At 40.6% G+C, this 19,716-nt stretch overlaps 2 protein-coding genes across 4 annotated transcripts; one reads left to right on the top strand and one right to left on the bottom strand.

Moving 5' to 3' along the window:
- The first annotated feature begins 1,441 nt into the window (after positions 1 to 1,441).
- LOC121303533 (rab9 effector protein with kelch motifs-like) lies at positions 1,442 to 10,988 on the top strand. 3 transcript variants are annotated; one of them, XM_041234288.1, is made up of 8 exons: positions 1,442 to 1,520; positions 2,019 to 2,075; positions 3,373 to 3,533; positions 4,188 to 4,340; positions 4,513 to 4,674; positions 5,109 to 5,258; positions 6,781 to 6,930; positions 8,958 to 10,988. In XM_041234288.1, the coding sequence occupies exons 2-8, from the start codon at positions 2,023 to 2,025 to the stop codon at positions 9,236 to 9,238; spliced, it is 1,110 nt and encodes a 369-aa protein (XP_041090222.1). In that variant the 5' UTR covers positions 1,442 to 1,520; positions 2,019 to 2,022; the 3' UTR covers positions 9,239 to 10,988. The 3 variants fall into 3 exon arrangements, with proteins under 3 accessions (XP_041090222.1, XP_041090224.1, XP_041090223.1); XM_041234289.1 differs by lacking the exon at positions 1,442 to 1,520 and adding an exon at positions 1,529 to 1,626; XM_041234290.1 differs by lacking the exon at positions 4,188 to 4,340.
- Positions 10,989 to 11,425: 437 nt separating this feature from the next.
- LOC121303532 (endoplasmic reticulum chaperone BiP) lies at positions 11,426 to 17,560 on the bottom strand. The gene is made up of 9 exons (XM_041234287.1): positions 17,455 to 17,560; positions 15,900 to 16,056; positions 15,499 to 15,730; positions 14,237 to 14,371; positions 14,028 to 14,140; positions 13,308 to 13,698; positions 12,829 to 13,066; positions 12,578 to 12,745; positions 11,426 to 12,373 (listed from the first exon to the last, which is right to left on the bottom strand). Exons 2-9 carry the CDS (start codon positions 16,013 to 16,015, stop codon positions 11,805 to 11,807), a joined length of 1,962 nt encoding a protein of 653 aa, XP_041090221.1. The 5' UTR covers positions 16,016 to 16,056; positions 17,455 to 17,560; the 3' UTR covers positions 11,426 to 11,804.
- Positions 17,561 to 19,716: the final 2,156 nt, after the last annotated feature.

Raw genomic sequence — 19,716 nt, 5'->3', positions numbered from 1 at the left:
TTACCTCAGGTCTGGATGCCCAGCAGGACGGTAGTCCCTACCAGGGGCTCTGGAGGGCTGTACAGTACGCCGCTGATGGTGTCTGCTATCGACCATGTTAGAGCTCGCCCTCGTAGCAGGAGGAAGAGGTTGGACAAAGAAAGTGGGCTCGACTTTTCGGAGTGTCTTTCACCACGGGGCAGGAAAAGCCTCACAGATGTTCCACTGTACCCTACTCGCAGGACCTCGTCATCGGTGGCCTATCAGTGTATGCCGTCAATCCGGTACGTATTCACATTACGGGACTGAAGGGACTGTACCTGGACCACAACACGTACCCAGCATGGGAAAATTCTGGTGTTGTGACGGGTGGACAATGAAACACTCTTGCCACTTCACGAAACCGCACGGAGTGGGTGCTTTGGCATTGCGCTCTCCCACTAGTGCTGGCACAGAGGGTACTGAACACCGTGGCACACTGGTACGCATAACTCGTGACACGAGTCGTATTGAGTCACTCATGGTCACGTGTAGCACACGTACCAGCACGTGTGCACTCGCGTGCTCTCGTGAGTACAGAGGCACTATGTCTGTGCAACTGCGTGACCGTGGACACTGACATACGGTACTCGTGAACTGAGGCACGTGGCACTAGGACCTACCAGTATTCTAAGAACCGAAAGGGCTATGTGTGCACCATGGTACCGAAGCACTGGGGGGTCGCTACACACGCCGGGTCTCTAGCCAGCCCACCCACCGCCTGATTTAAAGACTTAAATCATACTGGAGAGAAAAAAAAAAAAAAAACTAGTACAATTGTAAGGTGGTTGCAAAACAAAGAAACTAACTGCTAAAGTCATTCACAGATGTATTCAAAGAAATCATTCATTTGTAAAGTTTTTTTTTTTTTTTTTTTTTTTTTTTGCTGTATAAAAATGTTACTAGGTTAAATAATTGTTGAAAAAAAATAATTGTTGTGTTTTTGGACTTTCTTAATTTTTATTTTGCTGTACAATAATACTTACATATAATAGAACCATCTTAATTGCAAGTTTAAACTGCACTGTAGCCACTGTAAATAAAACATGCAAAATGCAACAATCACAGTACTGAGGAACAATGCTCTGAGCGTAGTTTTCAATTCGTACAGGACTCTCGCATGTGTTTGAATTCACTGCCGATAAAGCCATGGTGTTGGCTCTTGATACATGTGCAATAGAGGCACTGAACTGCAGATTTTTCTGCAAAATCTTCTGTCAGTTCATCCAAAAACAGCAATTGCGTTTTCTGCCCTCTTGCAAGCTCTCTCTTCATAACACACTGTCCAATAAGAGCTGTGTTACGTAGCGTCACGGCGGAGCGCTCTGCCCATTTAACGCATGCCGGTCTCTATGACAGCAACATTCGTTTCCTTGGCAGCACATAACGTCTAATTTCATTGGTCCATTGTGAGAGAACAAAGGGGAAAGGTTAAAGTGAACGGCGTGGGTTAGCAACAGTGTCAGATATACTGGAATAAGCACAGTTGCGCTGGTGAAAAAGTAAATTAATATAGTTGGCTTTTTTATTAGGAAAATAATACAGTATTAACAGTATATTAGTAATTCTTTTGCTGAACCATTTCACATTTCTGTTCCGATCGTCGTGGTATGTTGTGATGGTATTGCTGTAACGTGTATTTTTGTTTTTAGATACATGGTTGATCCGAGCCAATTATAATGAATATGTTTTTAAGCAAAAATTGATATGACCTGTTTAATGAATGCTTTCTCTTATTGATATACTAATCCAGCTGATGTTTTCCCTAGGGGCGATTTATTGATATAGAAATCAGCAAATCTAGTATGGTAAAACAGGCAAGGAAATCGGCTGTGGTATAGCATTGTAAACACACTTATATTAAGCACAGTAAAAACATGGTCACACTATTATTGCTTACAGAATTGCCCATAGTGAATCTCCAATATAACTACACTCATTACTGTATTTTGAGTTTTGTTCCAGGCATAATTAACCCAATTTTTATTCTGTGTTTCAAGTATTATGGGGCTGCTTCAAGTACTAGAACCAGAACACTCTCTGCAAAAGGGAACTTGGTAAGCCACCCGGATCTTTTTTCATGCAGTTATTTTATATATAGTATATTGCCTTTGTGAAATAGCACCATACTGCATTGCAAGGGGTGTCTCGCTGCGGTGTGGAGGGCCTTTCCACTACTTCAGGGTCTGGATGGAGGTCTAATTGGTTCAGTTAACCCATTTAGAGCAGGGCTGGAACAATGTGCGGGAGTGGAAGGGCCAGCCTGCTGCATTGAGTCATGGTGGTATCCAGACCGGTACTACAACATGTAATAGATTTACAAATGTGAAAAAATAAGCTCCACAAAACATCACATAAACTCTTCGGATGTTTATGACAGATCCAAATCATTTCGTATTGAAGCTGCAATCAATTAGATAGAAGAAAACCTAATTTTGTGATTTTTAAATTTTATTTTATTAATTTACCTCCCCTCATGTACAGAGATTCCAATTGAATGATTAGCAGTTGAGTCTCGGTACACCTACATAAAAGATCCAGTGTTTCATGTACATGGGGCTGGGTGTTCGGTGAGTGGAGAGCGAGAGAGGAGAAATAATTCAGAATAATAACAATTGCTACTGGTGCTAAACCACCTCAGCACAGTACTTGTTTGGGTCAGTGTTTTGTTTGATTATTTTGGCCAACGCGACGTTTTTTGTGTGTTTTGTGAAAGTCTTTTGTTCCTGTTTTAAAAACCTTTTATTTAATAAATGCGCCCATTAGCGCGTTTCATACCCCAGTCCTGTTTGTGTCTGTCTCCTTCCGGGTCTGTGATGTCACCACACACTCCAGGCCGCCACAGACTTCTATTCAAAACTTCTGATTGGATTTATAACAGTTCTTACATCAGCACCACGGAGGGTTCAATAGTTACTGACGACTTTTACAATTTACTGGCAACATGGCCTCACAGTGAATTGAATATGGCATACACCCTGTATTTGGGTTAGCACTGTCTAAATTTGAAACCCGACTTTGATAGAAAATGTGCATAAGTCGAAGAAGTAAACACAATTCATAAGCAACGTTTAAGCTAACCTCATGAAATATTGGGTTAAGTTCTTGAAGCATTAACACATTTGTTATTTTAAAGAATAATTTCAAAGTGTTTTTGTGGATAAAACCGAATTTGATATTCCTGAAACTGTTCTGGACTACTGTTTCAAGATGGTATTCATAAAAACACTTGAAGTTGAAGTTTTGTGAATGGATCTCTTTACGTGCTTCCCAGGTAATGTTATTGTGTGCTCTGTGCTTGGTGTGATGTATGGGGATGTTCTACAGCATGTTCCTTGCTGGCCTGTTTTTCAGGTATGCCCTTGTGCCACGAGGGGAGAGTCCTGGGGTTCGAGTGGGTCACACATGCACCTACCTTCCCAGCATTACGGACAACCAGGGCAAAGGGAAGATTCTTATTGTAGGAGGTGCAAACCCTAATGGAAGCTTCTCCGATTCACACATTATAGACCTTGGTAAGAGGACAATACCTTTCATTTAAATTAGGGACGGGCAACTCTGTCCCTTCCTGACCTGATCATTGTTCCAACCATGTTCTTACTTGTATAATTGTACCACAGAACCTTCCATCCAGATTCTGAACTAGTTAACCGTTTAAATATACTTTCTAACCAGGTATAGAATGGCTCTCCAAGACCAGATGTGACCATACCTGATTAATCCATAATACTTTCCCAATTATCCAACTATTATTAGTCAGTGGGTTAGGTTTTCAGTGTAACATCATAAAGGTATTAAAACTATAATGAAACACCTATGTTTCTTGCTAGTATGATAAATAATCTTTTTTTTGTCTTTCTTAATCTTGTTGCCAACTGTATGGGACAGAATTTCAGTATTTCTGATTAACTTTAATACAAATGTTTCTAAACAATTGTTAAATGTGACACGTTGTAAAGGATCTCTTGCTAGTGGCCGATGAGTTAATGTTATTTATAACGCCCGTGCTTGCCTCTGACTAGAGCTGGCTTGTTAGTTGGATGTTGAGACGTTTGTCTTTGAACTGTATGGTTTGCGGTTCACCTGCAGCCCTTGCCTTTTCATTCAGTTCAGTGGTTTGTACTGTGAGAGGTGCACTTGCCAAGCTGTTTTGTGTTGCTCCTGCACAGACACTCATGAGTGGGCTATCCCGGAGTGGGAGGGTTTGCTGCCCAGGTATGAACACACCAGCTTTGTCCCTGATTGCAGTCCCAATAGCCTCTGGGTTTTTGGTGGTGCAGAGCAGTCTGGCAATCGTAACTGCATACAGGTTCTAAATTTAGGTAAGGGTGTTTTATTGCAGAATAATAAAGTTCTATTAATAATGAATAAGGCTGTATTTTTTTCATGATTTTTGTGAAATCTACCCATTAATGTGACAATTCCCATTTCTGAAAGAAAATATATCCCATCATAAAGAAGATAACTAGTATATTTACCATGTCCCCCCCATAGATACAGGTACATGGAGAAGTGTAACTGTTCGTGGGACCCCACCTTCAGCACGAACCTATCACACATGTACGGCGTCTATAGGGGACAAGCTGTACGTGTTTGGGGGAGGTGATACGGGAGCACAGCCTGTTGATGATGCAAAGCTTCATGTCTTTGATGCAGGTGATTCTTTTAGCAATGTCTGTTTGTTCATCAGCAGAATCTAAAGGACATCAGGAGGTAATAAAATAAGAATGTGTGGCTGGTACACATGCATAACTTACCACTGCTATCTCCTGTGCTGCTCCTACAATATTTATTTCAACATACTTGATTTGATTTGGTATTTTATTAAATATATACCCTGGGTAATAATTCACATATAACCAAACAAATACATTTGTAGAAACTCAGATTGTAGAGCTCTTCAACTGGATGTCATGTTAGTGGTGCCGTTAAACAGCGGCTCCCCCTTATAAAACAATTGCATGTTTTAGTCTGTTAGTTTACTGAAAATGGCTTGTTTTACATCCTGTATCTTCCTTATTTTCGTTTGGACCTCGACACAAACTGCACTATCCTAATCCCCAAGCCTATTTTTTTGTTTGTTTTTTCAGCTACTCTAACTTGGTCACAGCCAGATACACAAGGCAAAGCCCCATCTCCTAGACATGGTCATGTGATAGTGGCTGTAGGACTCAAACTGTATATCCATGGTGGGTTGGCTGGAGACAAATTTTACAGTGATCTGTATTGCATAAATACAAGTAAGTATGGATGACAGTTAAAGATATTGTCAGTGCTTAATGAGAAACAAGACATTTAGGGTGGAATGCACCAACGTGGATTAAATAGGGATAGACGCTCTGGGGTTATGTTTTAGTCACAGTTACACTTCACCACAAACATTTAAACCAGGATTAGTGAATCTTGGGTTGAGCCGGTAACCCTGCATTTCTGATTAGCTATCAGTCATTACTTGTATACACTGTATTCAGCAAATGTAAACGTACAAGCAAATGTAATCAAAAAAGAAGAGTTCAAGCATAACAAAACACTCTGTTCTATTAATTCTACTCATTGTATACTGTTTCTCTACTCCAATGATGTTTTAAATTCATTATCAAAAAGCGACAACACAGCCTGTGGCTTTCCTACAACCTCCAGTTCTGCTGTCCGAGTCGCCCTGCATTCATTCCAAATATCAAGTAACTGTAAGAATAGCTTACTGATTCTTATAATTAATTAAGAGGGAGCATTTCTACCATATCCACTGCCCTTGATTTACAATAGCTTCTCAATACCAGCGGTTTTTTGCTGTTTTTCCATTTGGGTTGTGTTCTTACCCATTGATGTCACGTCCTAAAATACATCGTTACAGAACACTTTTGTCAATTAATTCATGGAATAGAAAGCTTTTTTTTTGTACATGTTATGTACCTAGAGTTCTTTTTTGCAACAAAATATATATATTTTTTTATACAGTTCATTGCAAACTGTATAATCAATCAATCAATTTTAATTTTATATAGCGCCTTTCATAGTGGACCACCATCCCAAAGTGCTTAATTCTCACCTATCAGACAAAAAGGTACAGGATCTTGGATCCGCTGCGATCGGCACTCATGAATGCATACTGTTAAAAAACAAAAAATGTTGCTTTTGTAATTGTACAACATGATATGTAAACACGACACATAATTTCCGTCTCTGTTTTTTTTCCTATTTACTCAGATATACAATATAGGATACACAGTCATAATGTGAAACCAGGTTATTATTGTTGTTATTATTATACGCATGCTTACAGTTTATTTGTTTGTAACTCATGTGTTTTACTGAATATTCATCGGGTGAGATTTGCCCTGACTACCATTTCATGTTCTCAAATTGAGACGGATTGTGCCCTTGTTTGTTTTACAGAAAGGTACGTTCTGTGAAGGTATGCTGCTATTACGTCCAAGTTTAATCCACCTCTAAGGAAGGTTTAAGTTGAATCCACCTTTCACATTTAAACCTGGATTAAAATGAATGCTGCTGCAATGTAATTATATCTTAATCTTGGATTAAGAAATGTTTAATTTTGGATTGATTTTAAACAAGGTTTAAATATAAAACCTGTTTTAAGGTTTTGTGCAACATGATTAAAAAATAATTCCTGATTTAATCTGGGTTAGTTTTTAATCCACATTGGTGCAGTCGAACCTGCGATACTGAATGGGACTTTTACTGATAAATAGAAAACATTTAGGTGTTTGATTTGAAATCGTTTCCTTTCTGTTATTCCAGCTGATCTGCAGTGGGAGAGAGTGAAGGTGAAAGGAGGCGCCCCGCCCGGCTGCGCTGCACACTCTGCAGTGTCTCTGGGGAAATGCATCTACATCTCCGGAGGAATGGACGCATCAGGAGCATTAAACACTATGTATAAATACCACACGGGTAAGAAAATACAGAACCAAGTTACATTTACTGGACCACTGGAAGTGGTAATGAAATATTTTAGTAAGCATGAATGTGTTGCTACTAATTGTGGAGCCTGAATGGATCAGCGGATGGCAGCTCAGGATTGTACAAACAAGTAAAAGCCCAACGAAACAAAGAGCAGGGCTTGCAAACAGAGCAGGGGTGACAAACACATAGCAGGGCTGACAAACACATAGCAGGGCTGACAAACACATAGCAGGGCTGACAACACATAGCAGGGCTGACAAACACATAGCAGGGCTGACAAACACATAGCAGGGCTGACAAACACATAGCAGGGCTGACAAACACAGAGCAGGGCTGAATACATAGCAGGGCTGACAAACACAGAGCAGGGCTGACAAACACATGCAGGGCTGACAAACACATAGCAGGGCTGACAAACACATAGCAGGGCTGACAAACACATAGCAGGGCTGACAAACACAGAGCAGGGCTGACAAACACAGAGCAGGGCTGACAAACACATAGCAGGGCTGACAAACACAGAGCAGGGCTGACAAACACAGAGCAGGGCTGACAAACACAGAGCAGGGCTGAATAAATAGCAGGGCTGACAAACGCAGAGCAGGGCTGAAAAAGAGCAGGGCTGAACACATAGCAGGGCTGACAAACACATAGCAGCAGGGCTGACAAACACATAGCAGGGCTGAACACATAGCAGGGCTGACAAACCCAGAGCAGGGCTGACAAACACGGCAGGGCCGAACACAGTGCAGGGCTGAACACAGAATAGGACTGAAACACAGGAGGAGGGCTGACAAACACAGAGCAGGGCTGTCAAACACAGAGCACTGCTGAGCATAAGTGCACTGTGAAGATGAGAGGGGCATGGCAAAGCCCAGCAAACAAAGCACACCTCCAAACAAAACATACATAGACAAACCAGGGGGACCATTCCTATAAAACTTTCTCACAACCAAAAGCACAGAAAAATGTAACAGTATAAGCAAAAGCTTGGCAAAGCACAGACTGCAGAATGAAAAATGAGAAGTGGGGTCTGCAGCGCTGCGTCACAATACACAATGCAAGACTGAGAATGAGTGTTTGACCGAGGGCTTAATAGGGAGGTTAATTGATAGACTGGCTGGATGAACTAGGAAGGAGCCCCTGTTCCTCACCACCAGACAACAACCCATGGTTACAAAACAAGTGCTAAATCGGAAGAAAATAGTCCAGTTTCTCATGCCTAACGGCACTCAAAACAGTGAATTATTTTTACTGATTCAACACTTGTCGTTGTTTATCCTGTACGTAATGTCAGTATTGCTGATGTTTGCATTACTGATGCACTACCTGTCACATTTAGGAATCTGGCAGCCAGTTTAGTTTGCTTCCGGGTAATAAATGAACACACTGCATAAAGCTGCACAATTTCTTTAAAACGTCTTCAACTAAAAAGACACCAGCTGCATCAAAGATCAGAAATATTTCTGCTAAAGATCGTACAAAAAGGGGACATTTCATATGTCTGTTGTTATGTTTACATTTATGTATGTTTGATAATTCACTGATGGTAGAATGTCTTTATAAGGTGGACATAAAAAAATGTAATGTTCTACAATTTAGCATTTCCTGTTTTTCAGGTAAAAATTTAAATATTTAGACATTTCTTGTATAATAATTCCAGAGAAAATGAATGTGACAATGCTGTTTTTTCTGTGTTAGTAAATATTGTTTAATATTTGTGAATGTTATGTGATCTTATGTGAAATATCATGAAATACCTGTTTTTAGACCATGAAATAATCCATTTTCACTGTGAAAAAGGCAGCTTTTAATTCCTCCCAGCTTTCCCTCCTAACTGAAGTTAGTGAAGCTACAAAATACTTCCGTGCATTTTCCACATCGTCTGATGTGTAGTTTTTAAAAAAATCTTTCTTGAAACAAACATATATTTTCAAATATCAGGGTCTTGCCAAGAAATATTTCTTTCTAGTATATTGTAAAGCTGAATCCCTTCTTTTTATATTCTCAAACAGAGAAACAGCGCTGGACACTCTTAAAGTTTGAATGTCCGCCCGCCAAAAGACTTGACCACTCCATGTGTGTCATTCCCTGGGCTGATCCCAAAGCATCCTGTCCACAAGCAGCTTGTGGGGACCAAGAGTGTAAGGATTCGGCCCAGCAAGCAGCCGACAATGCAGAAGAGAAGAGCAGCAGTGCCTCCCGAAGCGCACCAGTGCACCTCTGCTTTGTATTTGGTGGCATGGACACTGAGGGAAGCCTTTATAATGACTGTATTGTCACTCTTCTTGATTAACAAGAAAACTAATCATTTTACAGGGTGTAATGTGCCATTCTCGATACATAGCAGTTTAAGCTATTCATGGTTTTACTGTGAGAACCGCCGTGGTATGCCTTGTTGCCTGTTAACACAAATTGAAGTGTTACAAACACCCCTTCATTTTTAATTGGAATCACGGTTGTGTGAAATTTGTATCTTGGTGTCTTTGGTTATTAACTCAGTAAGTAACAAATTAATTTTTCTTGGAAAAAAATCATAACACAAGCTGTATTTATGTTATTTGATACAGTCTGTCAATATTTCTTCACAGAAAAAAATGAAGCCTTTCATTTTGGCTAATCTGTTTTAAGGACATTCACATAGACGTGCCGTAATTGAAACGTACTGCGTATTCAATTGTCGTAAAACATCAAATGGCTTAAACTGATATGCAGTGGGGCGGTCTTATTTACTACCCTGTTTTTATGCTTATTGTAAATGGACTGATATTTTTTTGTATACCGATAATATAATGTATTTCATGCTGAACTGTCTACTAACACCAAGTGTAAATATAAAAGCCCCTAGACTGTGGGGTACACAAGTATATGTTCTAGTCATTCTTCCCTGCTGTCAGTAGAATGATGATATTCACTTATGTTGCCCAGCTAAGTGTTAAACACTTTAATATGGATGGCAGTTATCCTAATGAATGTCTTGTTTAGATTCACTTTGTATATCATTTTCTGTCTCAGAAATAACATCATGTTTTTAATGTTGTAGCCAGTAGGCTCTCAAACATGTTTTCTGTTTAAGTACAGCCGGTACATCATAGTGTAACAGGTAGCATGTCCCCCTGCCACATCCAGTGGATGCAAGAAATATTACATTGAACTTGCAGGGGTACAGTTTCCTGTTTACACTCTGGTATACCAGCTGTACAGAACAATGTGCACATTTGAGAGCTCTTTAATGGTGAAGGTGGCTTTCAACTTCTGAGTTTTAAAAAGTCACCTGAATGTAATGACTAAAACAAAGTGATAACCCGATTCTAAACAGGAATGCATTAGATCAGACAACCAACATGTTAGTACTGCACCAAGTTGCTCTTTAAGGCAGTGTAACAGAGCGTTCAGAGCGGAGGACCTCAGAGAAAGGGATCATACCTCAGAGCTCTGTAGACATACAGATAATTAACATTACATTCCCTGTGTCTTATATTGTTTCTTTGTAAGAGATATAGGGTTTTTCTTTTCTTGTAAAAGTCACACACAGCACTGCAAGTGTACCTCAATCCTGACCTGAACACCCTGTGAAAAAAATCCCATAACAAACCTCCCCCAGAATCAAGAATAGAACACAACAGGATTTTACCAAAACAGCTAGAAGAATGTTCCCACCCTAGCAACATGGGCAGTTCCAAACAGATTTACACGTATACAGGGCTGTTCTTTTAAAAAAAAAAAAAAAAAAAAAAAACCCAGCTTGGTAGCCATAACTTCAAAAAGGGAATGTCTTTTGAAGTACGTATTTGATAAAGGTTAATGCATCTATAATACATTGCAAAAGTATTTAGAATATGGCATGTCCAAATTCCTTGAGCATATAAATGTGGGTTTATTTTATTAAACACTTGTTTAGACAGAGATGTTTTTGGTAGAACACTTGTGTGCAAGCTAAAATGTGCACTTAAGCATAAAAGGCACACTACCTGTAAGTAGTGGTTATTTTTCTCAATTGTAGACTACTGGTGTGTGTTTGAAATAAAGGCTTATATAAACTACAAGGACAAACTTACAAAACTGAGACATTGCTGGTTATAGTTAAAGGCCCATACAATAAAGCCTGCTGTGGCTAAAACTGAATTTATTATACCACTTGTTATGTACTAGTGATACTGTTGCATAATTAGCTCAATTGAGCCCATTAGACATTTAACAAATTTACATATTCTGTGAATACAGAAGTATCAGATTACAGCCGTTTGTCTATAGTGTTCTATTCTAAATATTTGCATTTCATGAAAGTGAACAAAGTTAACAGGGGGACCACTAATCATTAAAACTAATGATTTAAAGAACATTGCTTGGCTCCCTATAACATGTGCCACTCAGTAAATTACTCCATTAGATAATTTTGAAACCCACAGGTGCCCTGTAATGTTGATGAATGTCAAACATAGCAAGTACATGAGCAATCATGCAATGAACTTCAGACAGGTAGTAGTATCAAACTTAACATTTATTCAAGGTCAATTTACAGTAGAAAACATTTTTCTACAATATCCAGAATGACCAAATTTCAAATAAATAGTAAACAATTTTCTAAACATCTCATCAACACATTGGATTTGTTCCCATTCCCTATTTAATCTGCCCCCCACCCCCTCTCCAAGAAAAAAAAAAAAGCCGCCTCCACAACTGAAACTGCCAAAGAACAGCAGCAGAGCCAACCCGGCTATAACTTCACTCCACCTTGCTGTGAAGATACCACATTTACATTCGTGAATGAGTTTTCCACCATTCAAAATATTGATTTCCTCAAACACATTACAGTTCTCAAGGAGTCCAATATATACACCTATGTGAAGGAAGGGGGAGCTCTACAACTCATCCTTCTCTGCCTGTTCCTCCTCGCCACCCTCTGGTGGTGGTCCTCCCGCACTGCCGTACAGTTTACTGACAATGGGCTGCACAATCTCCTCCAGTTCTTTCTTTTTAGCCTGGAAATCTTCAATTTCAGCATCCTGGTGGCTTTCGAGCCATTCGATCTTCTCCTCAACTGCTTTCTCAATGGTCTCCTTGTCTTCAGAGGACAGCTTGCCCCCCAGTTTCTCCTTGTCTCCGATCTGGTTCTTCAGTGAGTAGGCGTAGCTCTCCAACTCGTTCCTGGCGTCTATGCGTTCCTTCAGCTTCTTGTCCTCTTCAGCAAACCTCTCTGCGTCGTTCACCATCCTCTCAATGTCTTCAGGGGTCAGGCGGTTCTGGTCGTTTGTGATGGTGATCTTGTTCTTGTTTCCGGTGCCCTTGTCTTCGGCGGTCACACGGAGAATGCCATTGACGTCGATTTCAAAGGTGACTTCGATCTGGGGGACACCACGAGGAGCAGGAGGGATGCCAGTCAGGTCAAATGTGCCCAGCAGATGGTTGTCTTTTGTCAGAGGTCGTTCACCTAAAAAAAAAAAGTGGCAGAAATTTTAGTTTCAGTTTACAATTTGATACATAATTCATCTGCTCCTCAAACTTTATAAAATTATTCTTAGCAACCATTCAAGAATATTGTGTTGTGCATCTGGTAGAACACACATATGCTCTAAATCAGTTTACCAACAGCAGTAAAGAAACAAATAACTGAGACAGAATGAGTTCCCCTCACCTTCATAAACCTTAATGGTAACAGTGGGCTGGTTGTCAGATGCAGTGGAGAAGATCTGGGATTTCTTTGTTGGCACAACAGTATTTCGTGGAATCAACTTTGTCATGACGCCTCCAACAGTCTCAATACCAAGGGTCAGGGGGCACACATCAAGAAGAACCAAATCACCTGTTAAGATAGAGCTCATTAGCTACCTGAATTACATTCCAGATCAGAATGATTGTATAGTCAGGTTGTCCCAATACACCTACCAGTATCCTCTTCCCCAGACAGCACCCCAGCCTGCACAGCAGCACCATAAGCCACAGCCTCATCAGGGTTGATGCCACGCGAAGGCTCCTTGCCATTGAAGTGTTCCTTCACCAGCTGCTGAATCTTTGGGATTCGAGTGGAGCCGCCGACCAGGACAATTTCATCTATGTCAGCTTTCTTCAAGTCCGAGTCCTCCAGGACTTTCTGGACTGGCTTCATAGTTGACCGGAAGAGATCCTATGAAGGAAAGAGAAAAAAAGACATTGGAATGCAATTGTGTCATCATACCTGACCATGCCAATCTTCTTTATTGGTCATCCCCAAATGCATCTTTATAAAACTCCTGTACGGAAGTAAGACATGTCTATATTCTCCCTCAATGGCTAATGACCTTGATTTAACTATCATTTTTAGATGACCCTGGTTATAATCAAGTTTCACAGTTAACAGTTTTAACAGTCCATGTTAATCCACTTACCATGTTGAGCTCCTCAAACTTTGCCCTGGTAAGAGTTTCAGAGAAATCTTCTCCCTCAAAGAAAGACTCAATCTCAATTCTGGCCTGGTGCTGGGCAGACAGAGCCCGCTTGGCCTTCTCCACTTCACGACGCAGCTTCTGCACGGCACGGTTGTCCTTCCGCACATCTTTGCCAGTCTTCTTCTTGTACAGCTTGATGAAGTGCTCCATGACACGCTGGTCAAAGTCTTCACCTCCCAGATGAGTATCTCCATTGGTAGCCACTACTTCAAAGACACCATTGTCAATGGTGAGCAGAGAAACATCAAAAGTACCCCCGCCTAGATCAAACACAAGGATGTTCTTCTCGCCGTCCTTCTTATCCAAGCCATAGGCAATAGCAGCAGCAGTTCTGCATCAAAAGAAGACTCAATGAATACTCAACTCAAACTGACCATTTAAACTGGTTTACTTACATGAAGCTATATTGAAATGTTACAGTGCAGATTGTAGTGTAGATATCCACATACAAGCATGTCACACCAAGCTAGATCTTTTAGCCCACTCAATTTGATGGATAAGGCCATGAGATTAGGATGTCAAATTAACAAAACCCATGTATACTAAGCAACGAGTTCATGGACAGTACAGAGATAAGGAAAGCTGGATCTGACATTTAAGCCTTCATCCAAAAAAACTATGTAGAAGATCAAATTAAACAAAATTAAACACCCCACTTACGGCTCATTGATAATCCTCATCACATTCAGTCCGGCAATGACTCCAGCATCCTTTGTGGCCTGACGCTGGGCGTCGTTGAAGTAGGCTGGCACAGTAACCACAGCATGAGTAACCTATTGAAGATGGAAAGTAATGGAAAAACTAAAGTTAAACCCAGAAATCTTAACATTCCAATACATCAAATAATGTGACGCAATATGTTAAACTACCTTTTTGCCCAGGTAGGCTTCAGCGGTTTCCTTCATCTTTGTGAGCACCATGGCAGAAATTTCTTCAGGAGCAAAGGTTTTGATTTGACCTCCAATATCAACCTGGATATGAGGCTTGCTCTTCTTCTCAACAACCTGAAAGAAAAAGTAATTAGATTAATAGGAGGGGTGAAAAAAAGCAAAAAAACTAAGTGAGTTCACAGAATCCAAGAGAGAACACATCTGATTCTGCCAAATCAACACCCTGGTTGAACAATGCTGTTTTTTTTGTTTTTCACTGTCAGATGGCAGCAGTCCCTAAGAAATGTGCTTGACAGACCAGGTCATCTCCATATACACAGCTGACAGTGAAAAATGGACACCTGTGTAGCAAATATGGAGGAGATTTCTTTATTTGTTGGCATTACAAGTTGTAAGGAAGCCTAGTCAGGTTTGGTACCTATTTATTTATTGTACCTACACCTCAGGTAAGAATGCATAATAACAGCACTATACACCCATGCCTGAAACTGGGGAAGATGAAATTGTGAAGCAAGTTTTCTGTTGTATATGTGCTAGATAAAGACGTTAGCACTGAGGGCTTGAAGTGCATCTGCTTTGAAATCTATCACACAAAATACATTTCTAAAAAGTTATACCAGAACAAGTATGTTAATTATAATGCTACCACTGGAAAAGTGTTATCTATTATAATGCTACAATTGTAAACACATTAAGGTCTATTGGAATACTGTATTTCCATTTTTCATAATCACAATAAAAAAGTGTATTAAATAGCAAATTGTTTTGAAAACTGTCCAAATTGCTTATTGGAGGGGGTCAAGAATGAAATCTGCAAACAAAAAAAACATTAACATGGAAATTGCCAAAATAAATGGTCAGCTGGGTGGTTAATGACCATGTGCAAATAATGCCCGAGGGGGAATATCAAGGCTCACGTGAATAGAAAAAAAAACTGTAGGAGTTGCTCCGTGCATTAATGATTCAGACAATTGCTTGCATCATCAATAACGAAGAATCAGATGACAAAGACATGCAGTTTGGCGGTTTCGAATCAGATACGCAGTCCGATTACCCTTTCCTGTTACGCTACAATCCATATTTTGACACTGAAAGCGCTTGTAACTCAGGCATATTTTCATACTGGACATTTAACACTATTGTGCTACTTTGGTGGTAAATTCACCCCTTCTGAGTCTTGCGTACACACTAGCCAAAACTACCTAGATGTTTAAAGTTACCTGTAAATGCAACCCATTTACCTTAAAAGGGAAGTATTTAATATCCTGTTGAACAGTGGGGTCAGTCCACGTACGACCAATCAGGCGCTTTGCGTCAAAGACAGTGTTCTCTGGGTTGGAGGTCAGCTGGTTTTTAGCAGCATCACCGATCAAACGTTCTCCCTCAACAGTGAAGGCCACATAAGATGGAGTGATTCGGTTACCCTGATCGTTAGCGATGATTTCCACACGTCCATTCTTGAAGACACCAACACTGTAAAAACACCAATTAAAACACGGTCAACAGTTTAGTATTCCACAATGTTGCCAGTCTCATGCTTAGAGGTCACTCACGGGTCTGATCAATGCATAGCGTTAAATATCAAGTGTAATAGACCACTTCAATTGGAACCAGAAAGACAAGTAAAATCAGCCAGACTTACCAAGAATAAGTGGTACCCAGGTCAATGCCAACTACAGTACCGACACTCTCCTTCTTGTCATCTTCATCAGCAAAGACACTGCTGATGGCCAGCAGAACAAGAAAGCACAGCTTCATGATGAGTAGTGTAGTTCACAAGGCGCTGCTCAATTAAACTGCTGTTGGACAAGACAGTTCATTTTTAAAACAAGTGCAACAATACCATGTACCCACAACTTTACTGTTAAGTTTGCTGCATATTGTAAATAACATTTACACTTTAGACTTATTGCAAGGTATAGGTAGCAATCTTTCAAAATATACATACATAATTGGCATCTTCAAAATCATGGCTTCCTTTAAAATCATTGTACTTTCCTAGCTTCCACGGATATTACACCAATTTGTCAGTTATACATACAGTATTAAACACGTTTTTGTTTCTGCCACTGACGCGGTCTTAATCTACTGCAACTTGGGCGGTCACTGAATTCAGCCATTAAAATGCAGCAAACCTTTTAATGCATGGAAGTATTCCCTTTTAGTACCACTAGGTGGCATACTGGCCACGTGATAAAAGGCCATTTGTTCAAACTCAGCCGAGGTATATTTTTACATAACGATCTTGAGATTTGCGTTTTTAAAATTTGGAGGTAAATTATGATTGGACCTAAAACTGAAATCAAGAAGTTAGTGCTCGTTGAGATGACAGCTGGGGGAGCACTCTGCATGGTCTGAACTGCAACGTCAATTCCAACGCCCTGACGTTTATCAACCAAGAACACCTTGAAGAACAGCAACTAGCCATCACACGAGCGATACCTGAACACAAATTAAACCCTTGATCACCGAGAACGTTTTAGAAATATGTAATCACGCTATTCATAAACAAAATTTGGTGACGATTATGTAAATACCACAATATACAGAGTACATTAAGACTGTAGCAGATTCAACGACGATTAAACGTACCGGTATATGTGCCAACAATTAAATTATGCACTAAAAAAAACAATTACAGTCAGAGTAAGCCAGGCCTAACAAAAAGCACATAGCACAGACACCTTAAAAAAAATCAAAATTAAAAATCACTGATGGCAAAGTTTTGTGCTTTATTTCATATTAAAAAAATTACTAAATTCTACAAAAACCTGCAGACGAAAACACGGCCAACACAAAACAGTCCTCATGTTCGTTGCACGCTTGCTTGCCGGTAATGAAGGTGCGCACGATAATGGCATTCATACAGCCACACGAAATAACAGTGGAAGCGCTCCTATCACTACCCAGCTGCAAATACACTCTCACAAACTAGACTTAATAACGCAATAAACATTATTAATTCAACAACGCTTCGTAATTCCCTTCTAATTCCACACAAGTAGTAATCTATCTGCATTGTTCCGCCCAGCACATCACATGTATTATTTTTAATAAAGAGACAGGCTTAAATCGCTGACTAAAATGTAGCATTTTTCTAAAGATGCATTTCTTGCTCATATTAGCGTACAATATTGCCGGCAACAGACATAACAGCTTTTTACATGCTTTGAAGGAAAGAAAGAAAATCTACATACCTCTACTGTATTAAATTCGGAATTAAATGTTCTTTTTTTTTTTAAATACCAATGCAATAGCTCCCTTCCTCTGCTTTGCCTGTTTCAAGTGTAATGTCGTGCAGGTCTGATCTGTCTCTATATAACCCTTCGCCGCTTCCCCATCGTGGAGGGCAGCGATTGGCCGGTTAGTAACTCGTTGGAACGAGGTGATTGGCTGGGAGAGGCACGCTGGCTGCTCCGGATTCGGACACGTACGGGGCTTCATGACGTTTTGATAGTCATGGTATTTATTTTACTCATTGGCTAGACAAAAGGTACCTCGACCCAATCATGTGAAAGCCGTGGTGCAATATCTTATTGTAATTGGCTGCCAAGACTGCCGATCTAATCTTTAATGGCATTTTTTCTGAATTTGCCTCGTTTTGTATGATTTCTGGAAGTTTCATAATCTAATCCAATTCAAAAGTAATACGCGTTATGCTGTGTTTGAAACAGTATACCAGTATTTCCTTATGTTCCTGTGAGTGTGCTTAGTTACTGAGTGTGTTCAACATTTATTAAGACCATTTTGTTTTGTACATGCCTTTATCTTTTCAGTCTTAATTTATACAGTGTTGTTTCAATTATATTGAACTGCTAATTTAGTAAAACAAAAAAAACCCAAACGTTTAAAATAAAATGTTAAAAAAAGTTTTAACTCAGTATTTGTATACTTCTCACAAGTTACTCTCCTGGCAAAAACATTGCACCGACTGCAGGACCAGTTCTAATGGGGCCGTAGGCGCAATGTAGAGACCCATTGCTGCCGGTGCGACACCTGCTAGGCCCGGAAACGACCACTAGGGCAGTCACGAGTGCCCCTACAGAGCTACCAGGTGGCGGCCCCAATGGAGCGCGTGGCTGATGTCCTTGGGCCCTTTCCAAGGTCCGAACACGGGAACCAGTTTGTACTGGTGGCATTGGACTATTTTACCAAATGGCCTGAGGCGTACGCTCTACCAGATCAGAGCGCACCCACCATTGCCAATGCCCTCCTCGGGGCATTTTCAGTCACTTTGGGGTGCCTGTGAAGCTCCACGACGATCAGGGGCGCAATTTTGAGTCCAGGGTCTTCACTGAGGTGTGCAAGCGGATAGGGAATACGCGCACCACCTCCATCCCCAGGGCGACGGGCTAGTTTTGCGGTTTAACCACACCTTGGCAATGCAATTGGCCATCCAGACCAGCCAAGATCAACGGGACTGGGGCCACCACTTACCCATGGCTCTATTTGTGGACCTACTCTTCGGCCCATCGCCTAGAGCAGAGGACGACCCCACTCTGGTGGACCCTCACTATGTGCACGACCTGCAAGACCGACTGGGCCAGGCCCACCAAAGCTCAGGAGCAGCTAGCAGGCACTGGACTGAGGCAGAAGCGAGTCTACGTTGTGCGGAGCAGGGGGCAAGACTTCCAGCCAGCGTAAGACAGGATTGAGCCCTAAACTGACCAGCCAGTGACAGGGGTCCTGTGAGGTTTATCGCCATCTTTCTGAGGTGATGTATCAGGTCTGGCTGCAGACCCAGGGGCAGAAGCTGGTCCTCTACTGTTCTTTTCTATGTATTGCAAGCTGTATTATTTCTGTGCATTGTTGTTGTTCTCACTACTACTACTACTATAACTACTACTACTAATAATAATAATAATAATAATAATAATAATAGTGTAGCACATTCCCCTCTGGCTTTTTCAATGTAGGGACCACCTTGGTCACCATATCTTGGTGTTTTGATTTTTCCCACGGACCAGTGGCCATGCATTTTTTCACATCAGCATTTTGAGACTAATTTGCATGTGTATATGTATAAGTACATGTAAAAGGTAAAGTATTTATATAGCATACCTAACAAACGGATTCCTGGGCTTCAGTCTTCAAGGAATGTTGTCATTTTAGGCATTGAAAGTTGCTGATGGCAAAGTTCCTGTTTCTTTTGTTCAAAAAAGTAATTTGTTTCACATTCTGAATGCTTTGTAGATAAACGGTCTCAATTTTGCAAGATTAAGAGTTTTTGTTTAACAAAACCTGACAAATAATGCACTGGGGCTTGGGTCGTCCCCGGATCCAGTAAATGTAAATACCAGTGCTCGTCCCCGCCGCCGTTACCTTGTGCAGCCACTGTTGACTTGAGGGCTCTGGACAATCTCAGCATGCACACTCACTGTGCGCCCCTATAGCTTGTTGATTACTACTGTTTTTTGGTTACTAAATTTGTCTCTAAATTTAAAAAATCCTCACAGTCC

Source organism: Polyodon spathula, chromosome 33, assembly GCF_017654505.1.
Source record: "Polyodon spathula isolate WHYD16114869_AA chromosome 33, ASM1765450v1, whole genome shotgun sequence".
Lineage (NCBI taxonomy): Eukaryota > Metazoa > Chordata > Actinopteri > Acipenseriformes > Polyodontidae > Polyodon > Polyodon spathula.
This window is presented reverse-complemented; position numbering and strand designations above follow the sequence as displayed.

Excerpts from the sequence above, each read along its gene's own strand:
- LOC121303533 (XM_041234288.1), top strand. The coding sequence starts at position 2,023 with ATGGGGCTGCTTCAAGTACTAGAACCAGAACACTCTCTGCAAAAGGGA. Across the intron at positions 4,341-4,512 it reads CATACAGGTTCTAAATTTAG|ATACAGGTACATGGAGAAGT; the intron begins GTAAGGGTGTTT and ends TCCCCCCCATAG. Across the intron at positions 4,675-5,108 it reads GCTTCATGTCTTTGATGCAG|CTACTCTAACTTGGTCACAG; the intron begins GTGATTCTTTTA and ends TTGTTTTTTCAG.
- LOC121303532 (XM_041234287.1), bottom strand. The coding sequence starts at position 16,015 with ATGAAGCTGTGCTTTCTTGTTCTGCTGGCCATCAGCAGTGTCTTTGCT. Across the intron at positions 15,731-15,899 it reads CTGGGTACCACTTATTCTTG|TGTTGGTGTCTTCAAGAATG; the intron begins GTAAGTCTGGCT and ends GTGTTTTTACAG. Across the intron at positions 14,372-15,498 it reads TTAAATACTTCCCTTTTAAG|GTTGTTGAGAAGAAGAGCAA; the intron begins GTAAATGGGTTG and ends TTTTTCTTTCAG.